Source organism: Haemaphysalis longicornis, unplaced genomic scaffold (assembly GCF_048455015.1).
Source record: "Haemaphysalis longicornis isolate Haplotype H1 unplaced genomic scaffold, Haemaphysalis longicornis Haplotype H1 scaffold_1, whole genome shotgun sequence".
NCBI lineage: Eukaryota > Metazoa > Arthropoda > Arachnida > Ixodida > Ixodidae > Haemaphysalis > Haemaphysalis longicornis.
The window spans coordinates 153,673,739-153,686,022 of record NW_027526203.1 but is presented as its reverse complement, the minus strand read 5'-3'; the positions used below and the strand labels follow the sequence as shown (position 1 = coordinate 153,686,022).

The 12,284-nt window shown below is 51.6% G+C and overlaps 1 protein-coding gene across 1 annotated transcript in view; it reads left to right on the top strand.

Moving 5' to 3' along the window:
* Positions 1–12,284, top strand: part of LOC144138053 (endoplasmic reticulum transmembrane helix translocase-like) — a 118,790-nt gene that overhangs the window by 46,508 nt on the left and 59,998 nt on the right. The window contains exons 12-13 of the mRNA XM_077670127.1: positions 2,454–2,629; positions 6,311–6,547. Coding sequence (XP_077526253.1) covers positions 2,454–2,629; positions 6,311–6,547 — 413 coding nt within the window. The remainder of the gene's footprint in view (positions 1–2,453; positions 2,630–6,310; positions 6,548–12,284) is intronic.

Below are 12,284 nucleotides of genomic sequence, written 5' to 3'. Positions count from 1 at the left end.
ACGCCGACGCAACGCAGGCGATGAAGCGCGCCGTAGGGTAGGGCTCCGGATTAATTTTGACCCCCTGGGGATATTTAACGTGCGCCGAAATATCAACACACGGGAGTTTTTGCTTTTCGCCTCCATCAGAAAAGCGGCCGCTGCGGCTGTGGCGGAAACTTCCTGCACATCCATGCACTAGTGCACAATGTCACTTCTCACACCCTTAAAGTTAGCTGGGGGGCTTCTGGTGCACTGAACTGCATGGGAGTTTGGTCTGCATTGGCAATTTAGACCAACCCACAACATTTGTGGCTCAGTGGCTAAGGCGTCGTGCTGCTGATCTCAATGACAATGCGGGTTCAATCCCGGCCGAGGTGACTACTTTTCAGATGGAGGCGAAAAGCAAAAATGTGGGCAGATTACTCCAGAAGCCCCCACGGCATTTGTCCTCGTAGCCCAGGCGTTAAACCCCGCAATCAATCAATTACAGTTGAGACCCGATTGTAGCCGTGCTCTCTCCTGCAAGCTTTCACAAAGTAATGAAACTTGAACATCTGGCCTTCATTCTCACTTGGAAGCTTTTGGCACATTGTGGTTCAGCGTCAGATCCAGAAGTTACGGTCCACCCCTGGCTTCATTGAATTCTTCTAGCGGGATTCCCACGTGGTGAGAAATGGCGAGTGCTTTCATGCGCACCTTCTCGGACGGTGCCAAGTAACTGTCTCTGCATGTGCGATAACATTTGAGACAAGTTCCTTTTGCAGTTTTGCGAAGTTGCACATGTTTCCGCAGAACACCTTTCGGCTTATGTTTGTTGCAGCAAGGTTTTCCTTCTGTCAGATCTAGTGTTGCACGCACTTTTCGTACGTGTTGGATGCATGTCCACCTATTCGCTTACCGCACCCCCCGGCGTGTACAGTTTCTTGCAGTTTAAACACCGTAGTAAACCACCTCAGAAGCCGGCCCATCACCTCTGGCCCAAACAGGGCTCCACCGAGGGGTGAAATGCCAACCGAAAACACAGCTGAGCCGATGTGCCGCATGAAGAGATATTGGTGCTGGCTCGAGTGGGGCTGACAGCATTGTCGGCGAAAACTAGTTAGCATCATCTAGTGGCAACAACAACTTAGTTTTTAGGGCAGAACTTTTGAATTTTTAAAATATTTTTCCCCTCTAAAATGGCGGTGTGGCTTTTACACGAGTATATACGGTAGTACGAAGTCAGGATGCAGCGAGTCATTTTGGGATGACAGTCATAGGTTTGGTACAGGCAGTTTCAGCTGTGGTCAAAACAAAAGTCACTACAGTTGAACACGTGGAAAGCCAAAAAGTTCGCTTTTGCGGGTATTTTGTTGCTGCGAGAATGAAACATAAACTACAGGAAAATTGCCCTGGAATCGAACATTTATTTCCGAAAGTCAGTTATATTATTGCGAGCCTTACGTTGCAGCAACGTCAACACGCAGCTCACACACTACAAGAAGTGGTTGTTCATTGCGCCTAAGAACGACTGAATCGTGTCAAACGCAGGTTTGCCTTCTCTGCACGTTTTTCTGCTTGGTCTTCGGCACCGAGCATGCCCGAGCATACAAGCAAAGTCCATCTTCTTCTGTTGACAAACTTTGCCAGACAGTGGGGCCTCGTTGTTCCCACGACCATTGTTCCATTGCCGTTTACAAAACCAAGTGAGCACCGTTTTGTCGAAGTCTGAAAAGGCCGCAGCCATCATTGTTTTGTTTAGCGCACATGTGTGGCTTTGATTGGTGGCGTTGCTTTTCAAAACGGTAGAGAGCAAGCTGCACGCAGTTCCAAACCCTAGGCGCTATTCTCCTTTCCTTCACTTGGGCCACTGACTTGGGCAATCATGGCTGCCTTATCTTGTAGCGATAAAAACTCCCGCTTTTGGGCTGGCAGAAGCATCTTATCGAGAGCAGACATGCCGATCACCATGCACACAACGAACGCACACGTGCTGCTCAGCCTAGTGCTCAGCGGTAGCTGGCTAGCCTAGCCCAAGCCAAAGCCGTGCCGTGAGTCACCATGTGTTGCCCCCTGGTGGTGTCGCTGCAAGGCTGTCTCCACAGCTGCCTGCTGCGCGTGTTTTTTCTTTCTTTTTTTTTTTTGTAAACAAATATGGCGGTGGCCGTGCAAGCGTGCTGCAGCAGAAGTTTGCGCAATTTGAATCCACAAAAAATATATATTTGAGCACTTTTGGACAATGTTAGCCTCAAATTGGTAGACAAAATGTCGACTGGACTTGCAGCGAATTTCGTTAATGAGGGATCACTGTCCAAAAACATTTTGTTGCCGAGAGGTATGAAATACAGGTCTTCTATGGACGTTAACAGGGGTCCAAAAATATTTTGTTGCCGCAGGAATTTCATAGTTGTGGGATTTCATTATTGCGGGGTTTGACTGTACAAGGTCGCTGATCTCTTCTTTGGGCATTCCTCCTCCTCCCAATGTGACAGGTGACTGCGTGGTGCCCAAGAAGGGCCGTGCCCCCGGCCTGAAGATCTTCAGCCGCTTCCACTTCAGCAGCGCCCTCAAGCGCATGTCGGTGGTTGCCGGTTTTGCGCCCCCTGGTGCCATGGAGACCACCTACATTGGGGCCGTCAAGGGAGCCCCCGAGACCCTCAAGCCCATGGCAAGTCGGGTGGCCGGGGCACTCGAACCTCACTCGGGGCCCCGCTTGGGCTGCTGAGGGGCGAGCAGAGGAGGGACTGCCAAATTGCACCCCCATCACACCAGCACGTGTCAAGTGTGCTCGATGCACCGCGGCTGGTAGATAGCACGTGTCAATCCAGACTGACAAAGTGGACTCTGGCATGCCAGGTGGTGCCAAAAGGGGCACTTTGCGGCTGGTGTCGGGTGACCAAGTGCAGCCATAGCCGGTATCAACCCAATTCTCAGCTGTGCCACGGCCATCCGTTGTAGTGTGGTTGTTTGTAACAAACTCTCGTAGTAACGGGTGCGATTTGTGTTGCGGTCTGTGAGCTCTTCTTTTCAACAGCGGGAGTACTGCAAGATAAACCAGCATTGACCGCTGTACTCGACACAGCCGCTAGCATGCATGGCGAGGCCGTTTTTGCTTTCTGGTGGGATTCACTCGAGGGTGTTGAGGGTGTACAAATGCAAGTTTGTAAATGCTGTATGAATGTTACGACGCGCTTGTTTGATTCGAGTTATTTGACACAATTTGTGGTGTTATTTGTAGTTGTCACCTTCTATGGCATTACTCAGCGAGGACCAGAGTATCACCGCTCCCTTCCGGTTGTGCTTGCAAACCTCAATCAAGCTTGGGGAACCAGTGGCAAAACTCTGAGTTGTGTTCGTTCAGAAAATGCCTATTTTGTGTCTGTCTCAGTCGTGACATAGTTGCAGTTGCGAGGCCTCTGGTTAATGAATGTGCTGCGTCCGCTTTCTTAAAATGGACACTTTGACATGGACGGGAAAGGGACAAAACTGAGAATTCCACCCCAGGATTGAGTCGAGCGTGATCCAGCTCAGTCGCGATTGAAACTGGCCATGTAGCCGTGGCTTGATCCGGATTAAGCTTGATCAAGATCGATTCAATTGCGATTGGAAGTTCTCGGGTGACAGAGGTATTATTATACAGTCGAAACCCGCAATAACGAAATCCCGCAAGTACGAAATCCCCGCGGCAACGAAATACATTCCGGATCCCCGGCGAACGTCCATAGAAGCCCATGTATTTCATATCTCGCGGCAACGAAATGTTTTTGAACAGCGTTCCCGCATTAACGAATTTTCTACTACGGTGCGGGCCTTATTTTATCCGCCCGTCAAATGTTAACTGTCAAAAATATGCTAGTACGCGTGTTGTACGCACTCAAAATTCGTAAACGTCTGCTTTTGGCGTGCTAGCGTGGGTACCGCCATTTTTGTTTACATAAATCGGCGATGGGGTCTGTGTCAGGCAACATGCCTGGCCACACTGCAGCAGGCGATGGCAAACAATCATGCTGATACAGTCAGTGGTGCCACCAGACGGCGCCATCAGACGAGCTCAACAGGCCAAAGCAACACCAACAGTTCGAATCAATCAAAACGACGAAGAGAAGACTGGGACTGGTGGCGAAATCGAGGCGAAGTTACAATGGGGCCTGAGAAAAGCTTGACGCTGGGAGCGGATTCTCCGTTATCGCGGAGAAAGAAAAGAACGGCAACAATATCATCATCATGTTAAGCAGCCTTGGGGCGACACCATTAGGGGGCGACACAATCCTATCCTGCGTTGCTTCCGTCATTCCGTCACTTCCGTAGCCTCGCACACGCGAGTTCGTTGTGTGTGGCCAGTGTCACGTGTCACTGTTTGCGTGAAAGTTGTGTGTGTGGCGACCGGCCCATCGGATCTTGCTAAGATGCCTCCACCAGCCAAAAAGCGGAAGTTTCTGACGCTTCACGATAAAGCTGCCATCATTGCGGAAGTTGAAAAGGGCAGAAAAAAGAAAGACATCGCCGACGAGTATGGAATTGCGTGCAGCTCGCTTTCGACCACATTGAAGGGCAAAGATGCCATTCTCGCCGCGCTTGGTAATGGCGCACGTGCGCAGAACAAGACGGTGACCGCGGCGGCCTTTCCGGACGTCGATAAGGCGGTGTTCGCGTGGTTTTGCGAACAGCGTGCCAACAGAGTGCCACTGTCGGGGAAAATACTACAGCAGAAGGCACTGGACTTTGCCTGCATCCTTGGGCACGACCAGTTCAGAGCAAGCGTTGGATGGTTGGGCCGCTTTAAAGCCCGGCACGACATTGTGGCCAAGGCGATTTCAGGAGAAGCAGCAAGCGTTGACCCTGTAACAACGTCGTCATGGCTGCTGACCAACAGAGAAGTACTGGACCAGTACCAGCCCTGCGACGTGTACAACGCGGACGAGACGGGGTTGTTCTTTCAAATGCTCCCGTCGAAGACCCTGGAATTGAAAGGCCAGAAATGCCATGGGGGCAAGCACAGCAAGCAACGCGTTACCATTTTGTTGTGCTGCAATATGGACGGCACAGACAAGCGGCCACTTCTAGTCATCGGCCGGAGCTAGAAGCCCCGCTGCTTCAAAGGAAACCGCCGCTCGCTGCCCATTCAGTACGCCGCTAATAAGAAGGCGTGGATGTCTCGCGCTCTTTTCTCCAGCTGGGTTGAGGCGTTCGATGCTGACATGCGCAAGGCGGGCAGGTCGGTGGCCCTTTTTTTAGATTACTGCAGCGCCCACCACATGGACGAGACAGAGCACACGAACGTGCGCTTGGTTTTTTTTCCACCAAACTGCGCTTCCGTTCTGCAGCCGCTCGATCAAGGCGTGATTCGGAGCATGAAGTGTGCCTACAGGGAGAGGTTGATCCAGCGTCTGCTACTCAACCTGCACCACAAGCGTCCCACCGACGTGAATTTGTGCATGGCCTTTGAGATGGTGGCCGCCGCTTGGGTTGCGACATCCCCGTCGCTGATTGAGAACTGCTTCAAGCACGCGGGCTTCACCACCACCGTGCAAGCATCACGCACGGATTGCGCTTCAGCGTCACCAGACGAAGATTTTGACGAAGGTGCACTTGATGGCGAGAGTGCTGGCAGCGCAGTGCCGCTATCGCTGACCAACGCCTGGGGGGCACTTCGAGCCATCGACATCGACATCCCAGATGGGCTCACGGTTGATGCGTTCGTTCGCGCCGATGACGATGTCGTCGTGCACGAAGAAATGACCGACGAGGCCATTATCGAAAGCGTGCGCGAAGCTGACGACACCGAGGACCAAGAAGACAAGCAGGCGGAGAAACCCAACCCGCGGGTTGTTTTGGATGCCCTCGACACTCTTCGGTCCTTCTTCGCCGCACATGACGACGACGTGGCAATGGACCACTTTTTTCAGTGTGAAGGGAGAGCTTTGAAGTTGTTGCATGGCAAGGGTCGGCAAAGTAAGTTGACGGACTTCTGGCAATAAATTTTCGTTCTGCTGGCCATATCACTGTTTTTATGTCTCGTACTCGCGGCAACGAAATTCTCGCGAAAATGAATTTTTCCAGTTTCCCCGGCGATTTCGTTATTGCGGGTTTCGACTTACACTTATACAGGCAGGGGGTGGCAGAAAGTTAGATGGGCAGAGGAGATCAAGAAGTTTGTCAGGATGAATTGGTGGCAGGTAACAGAGGACCGGGATAATTGGAGATCTATGGGAGAGGCCTTTGCCCTGCAGTGGGCATAGACAGGCTGAAAATGACAGACAAGATGAGTGGGGTCCTTTCAAAGCCAGGTCCGAAAAGCAGGCCGTGTTTCCACATGGTGTTGCGAGAGCCTTTCCTGCTGTGCGCGCAGTTTGCCCGCGTGCCGGAGGACTACGACGAGGTGTACCTGCGCATGTCGCGCCGGGGCGCCCGGGTGCTGGCGCTAGGCCGGCGGCTGCTGGGCCCCCTGAGCCACCAGCAGGTGCGCGACGTGACGCGCGAGGCTGTCGAGCAGCAGCTCGACTTCGCCGGCTTCCTGGTCATCTCGTGCCCCCTCAAGAGCGACTCGCTCGCTGTCATCCAGGAGATCCAGGCCTCCAGCCACCACGTGAGTTGGCGAACGCTGATGCGATGGGATGCACGCCAGATCGCCTGCACGCTCCTCTTCCTCCTCCGCCGTAAGCTGGGAGCAGGCATTGGGAGAAGGGGACGAGGGGGGATGACAGAGATGATAGGCCACGCAGCAACTGGGTGTCACCACGGTGCCAGCACCTGCCAAGTGTGTGTCCATTCATGCATGGGGCCATGTCTTTTCACTCCAGTCCGGTAATGGGCGGACATTGTAGAAGAACGACTGCAGTATTCACTGAGATAGCCACGCTTGAGTTTTGCATTCTCTGTTTATATTGTCTTGTGTGTTCTTTCCTAGCAAGACCGGGACGGAAGGGAGGGTAGGAAAACGAAAAAAGCAATAAAAATCTGAACTTGGGGTATGAAGCCGAAGCGCGACATCTTTCGTGCTTTTCAGTCATCGCTACACCATTTTTCGGGGTTGGCACAGGAAGTGTGCCGTTACACATTTACTGCCCAAGGGAAGCAGCAGCACTCTTCTGGAGCTTTAATGATGCTGAGCTGCATGCCGAGTTATTTCACTGTGAAGAGGAAAGCTGTGGACGTGGCAACAAAGTTAAGCATTGTCAATAAGCTTAGCCAGGGAGTGACAAGCTGGTGGTCCATACCGGCGACGGTTTCTGTCTTGAGTAGATTATGACATAGCACGTTGTGAGTGGTGCCCCAGTCGTGAGTCTTGCATGGGTGGGGCCCTCGCAGCAACGCGGGTGATTTTGGAGCGTTCGTGTTATGTTCGGTCCCAGGCAGCGTGGACTACTCGACAAGGGTTCTGGGGAGAGTGCTTATTTCATGCTAAATTCGCAAAAGGAGAGGATATGAAATGGCTCTAATTGCCAGGTGATGTGAGGGGGAAGGCACCTACCTGAATGGTGCCGAGCTGGGCAGGTGTGCTTGCTAGATACCGTATTTGTTCGAATATAAGGCGGTCACGATTATAAGGCGAGGGTGGAGTTGAAGGGACCGGAGAAAAGGAAAAAAAGTTTGCACACTAATATAAGGCGAGAGATCCCGCCAGAAACTTTATTCAAATTCCTACCTTTGAAGTTCGCGAAATTCAGCCGCGATACCACATAATCACGAGCTGTCATCATCTGAAGCATCACTGCTGTCCTTGTCACTGGTGCACTCCCAAATTTCGCTGTCGTCAGTGCCATCCAGCGAGTCGGAAATGCAGCACTTCTTGAAAGAAGCTGCCACCATAGCGTCGGGTATAGCTGCCCAAGCGTCGGCTATCCAGCGAGCCACTACCGACGGAGATGCATGCTTCAAACGGCCCGACGGTGTCAAGGCCGTTTCGTCGGAGGCCATCCATTCGTTGTAGAGGGAATACAGGCGAGGGAACACAAGCGCACACCAGCGAGGGAACACAAAAGACAAGCATATGCAAGCGGCGAAGCGCACGTGGAAAACTGGCTGCGGCATAGAGAAAGAAATATGGCTGCGGTTTTGAACTCGGCTTGTGGATTGAAACATACTGGATTTTTGCTGGCTGTTTTTGACTTTTTATGACTTCCCGCGACGCGCCGTTGCTGATCTCGGAGCCCGCCCTCGAATATAAGGCGGGGGCAGACTTTGAGGCCGCGGTTTTCCGAAAAAAACCTCGCCTTATATTCGAATAAATACGGTATTCGAAATGTCTTGCTCGCAAGTGCAGGAGAGGTAGGGCCACTGGAGCGGCTGTGTGTTGCCTGTGTCAGCGTGGAGCAGCCGATTCACTATTGCAGCTGATATTTGATGGCTGTTTTTAAAGGGGCCCTGAAAGGCATTTTGAGCACACTAAATGAACTAGCGCAATCGCTAGATTGGGTCGCCAACGTCACCTGTGCCAAGTATTACTCTTTTACGGGCAGCGGAAAGCTCACACTTTTGTTGCAAAGTTTGTCGCTTTTTTCTCACCCTTTCCTTCGTGTTTTTGGACGCCGCCATCTTCACATGTCTACATCATCGATTCCCAGATGTTCGTCATGAGCTAGACATCCTGCTATTGGGCGGCTTTTTCACGCACTTCCGGCAAAGAGATGAGTCGTCTGCTCAGCGTCGGCTCGCCGGCTGATCTGCCGGCGGAGTGCCGGAGTGCTTGGACATTTTACGACAAACGAAACAAGTGTAAACAAACGTTTAACCGTTTGTATTAAATGCAGCACGGCCATAACACGACATGGATATTCCGTTACCTGAGTACGTTCCGTAAAGAAAGCGTTGAAGCCCCGTGGCACTTCTTTCGTGCAATCGCAGAGAACGCCCTGAGCCGAATGCCCGGGTTTGACGCGTACATTTTATTCAACTTCAAAACAATCCAGAGATGCGTTTCGAACGAACGCAACGTCACAACATGCGTTGCAAGTCTGAACCGCGATTGACAGACGATGAGTTGCCTCCTCCTGCCCGTCGTAAATACGGCACTCACCTCACACCCGGTTTGCGGGGACGAGCAGCAAGTCACAACTCTGGCGCGCAAGAGAAGGCTTTTAGCCAGGCACACTGCACATACCAAATGCGAGGTTGAGTGGTACGTCGTTCGAGAAAGATAATCCAGACCATGGGAAGCACTATCCACCCGCAGAAGTACAATGTCGCATTTCATCGCGAAACGAACGCGTCCACAACACACAGGAGGCGATGCACACACACACACACAGCTTCGGTCGCTGCATTGGCTTAGCTGCAAGCTTCGTTCGGACAATCAGCGATGCTACGACGATACAGAGCTGCGTGAGGACGACGTGCTAACCACTTCACGTATTTAAAAACACAGGGGCAAAGAACTAGGTTCATCGGAAGCAAAAAATCTCTCCTCCATCATAGTGCCTGAAATATACTGGCTAGTGTGCCGAGGGCGGGCTCCAGGCGAGCGCCGGGAGCGATGTACGCGGCCGTCTGCCGCTTGGGGCGCTGCCGTGCGGGAGTGTGCGCGTTCATCCGGCCCGAGCAGATCGCGCGGTCACCTCCGAGCTGCGTAGCAGACGGCAGCGGCAGAACTTTCCATTCCCGCTTGCGACGAAAGCGAGCGAAAGCGACGGGAATTCTGTCGCGCAACCAAAATTTGTCCCGACCATTCGACAAAAATGATCGTCGCGCGACAAAGCAACGGAATTCCTGCCGCTCTCACTCGCTTTCGTCGCAAGTGCGAACGGGCCTTTATGCGCAATCTCCGCCCCACATAAAACAAGCTCTTGCTTGTCGCCTGAGCATACGGTTGATATCTGACTACGTTACACTGTGCTTGCCAGTGTATTTAAACGATGCCACTAGGTTTGAAACGTACGCGCTCGGCGTGCAGCTTTGTAAACGCAAGCGGTTTCACATACGCACGCTATTTTGCTGCTAATAGAGTTTTAGTACAGCGTTTGTGGCCTTTGCATACGCTAAACGCTAAATTTTTGCGTCCCGCTACGTGACACCGCGATGGGAGTTTTAGTAGAGCGTCTCATCAGTTTTGCGTAGCGACACACTAATGCATACGGCGCCATCTGTCAAATGTTTTCCGAAATGTCTCGCTGGCTGATCTGCTAGCGGAGTGCCGGAGTGTTTGGACATTTTACGACTATCCAAACAAGTGCAAACAAACGCTTTCCCGTCAGTGTTGAATGCAACACATGGGTGCAGCTTGTCAGAACACGGGTTTTCGCTGATCGTGTGCAGCGTTGGTTTGCTCTTCGCCTTCACGTTCATCGCTGCTGATAAAGCGATCCGATCCGGCGCGTTTTGTGCACGGGTTCTGTGTCGGTTGAAAATGTCTTTTTTCACATGCCGCCGGTAGTACGAATTACAACCACCGCAAAATAACACCCGGCACCAGCGGGGCCACATCTGAGACCGCGCTTTTTGGATAAACAGTGCGCGGTGCACCAAAGGGAACGAGCGCACGATTCTCCCCACGCGGCTGCGAGTTCGCCGCCGATACCAACTGCAGCCCTGCAGCTACGTACACCGCGAAAGGGCAAGGCCAGGCCGCATACATGCGGCCAGGTCATTCGTTCGCTTTTCCAGCCTGTGTCCATGGTGTCTACAGAGATGAAAAAGCCGAAAGAGCTGGCCCGTAGCAGACGGCAGTCTGTGGGAGCGCAATAGCGGAAGTACGTCACCGCTGAGGAGCGGAGCATCATGGGAGGGGAGGCCAACAGCGAAGAAACAGTTGAAAGGAGGAGGAAATACGGCGCGACGATAATTCGCGGTTTTTGATTTACGATTTCTCAGCTAATACTCATCGCTTTAACAAAATTCTTGCAGGAGGAGATTGCTAATACATTGCTTTATTTGGTTACATGTACATCCATGCATCGGCGGAAGGCATTTCAGGACCCCTTTAAAAGCAGTATAGGTGACGATTCATGGCACAATTTTTACCCACATTATGAGCTGCTTTCTCACATGTGCCACTTTGTTTGACCCGGTAGTTTTATTCTGGCGGACAGGCGATAAACTTGCTTGCGTAGCTTCACTGCGGCAGCCAACAGTGTGCAGGTGATGTCCACAGCTGTGTCAGTGTGCCTGCTGTATGCTCGCTGCGTTTTTTTCGTGTGCAGAAAATGCTCATTGTGAACTGCTAATATAACGAACCAATTCAGCATGACAATTGAGTTTGTTATAAGTGGACTTGACAGTATATGGGTTCGACCGAGGGTGTCTCATGCCTAATGGAAGCGTACGAGAAAAGTTGAGTGCACAATTGATGATAACAAGTGAGCCTCGCAAACCAGCTTCCCCAGTTCGCTAGTGTCTACACCCGCTTGTCAAGAAAGCTGCATCTCAGTGTCTGGGTGCTGGACAAGTCCATCATTGTCACTCTTTTTTTCTTGCGCTTCACTCACCTGCTTCTGCGATGTTTTCAGTTATGCATTGCAACTGTGCATGGCCTCTGCGCTGCTAGCAGGAATCACATAATCAGGTGTGGTTCTGCAGCAACAGTGTAAGATTGATCGCGTAAGCACAAGTCCCTCTATACTGGTACATAAAAGAGCTACAGTAGCCACAGTTTGACCTCCCAGGCCAATTGTCATAGTGTTGTAAGGACAAACTTTCAACCGACCCACCGTCCATCAGTTGTACGATAATCCCCCTTATGTCGTCATTAGATTGCACTTGGTTTTGTTGGGCTCATAAATCTTGCACTCCGAATCATCTGTGCCGCCACTGTGCTCATCAAAGTGCCAGATACTGAAGACATAGGCTACTGTCTTCACAGGGAAAGCCATCTCGAATTCTTACCAGTTCACCCTGCAGCGGTGTTGCAGTTAGCCAGCCGTTAGTCGCAGATGAGCACAAACTGCTTGTCTAACCATGAATTTCTTGTGCACATAGATTTTTCAACGTCTCTCAGTGCCCAGATGTGGCAAGTTCCCGTTGTCACCACCACTGTGTGCTGCGGCAAAGTCTTGTCCATCACTTTGGGTTGTCGGACACCACGGAGTTAAATTTGGAGGACTGTGTGCTGCAGATCTGCTGCAGTAACACCTCGTTACAAGAGACACTCAAGGGACCTGGGAAACATGTCTCTTGCAACCAAGGTCTCCCGTTGGAATCTTGCTAACATGGCGGATATAGGAAAACCTACCAAACCGTTTTCATTCAAATGTCTCTTTAATCAAGTGCCTCTTGGAACAGTGTCTCTTGTAACGAGGTGTTACTTACAGGTGCATAAGCGCAGATCTGTTTGTGGGGTTCTGCTGAGACACCTTTGTTTGCTTCGGATGCTTCCACTGACTCCTGTTGTC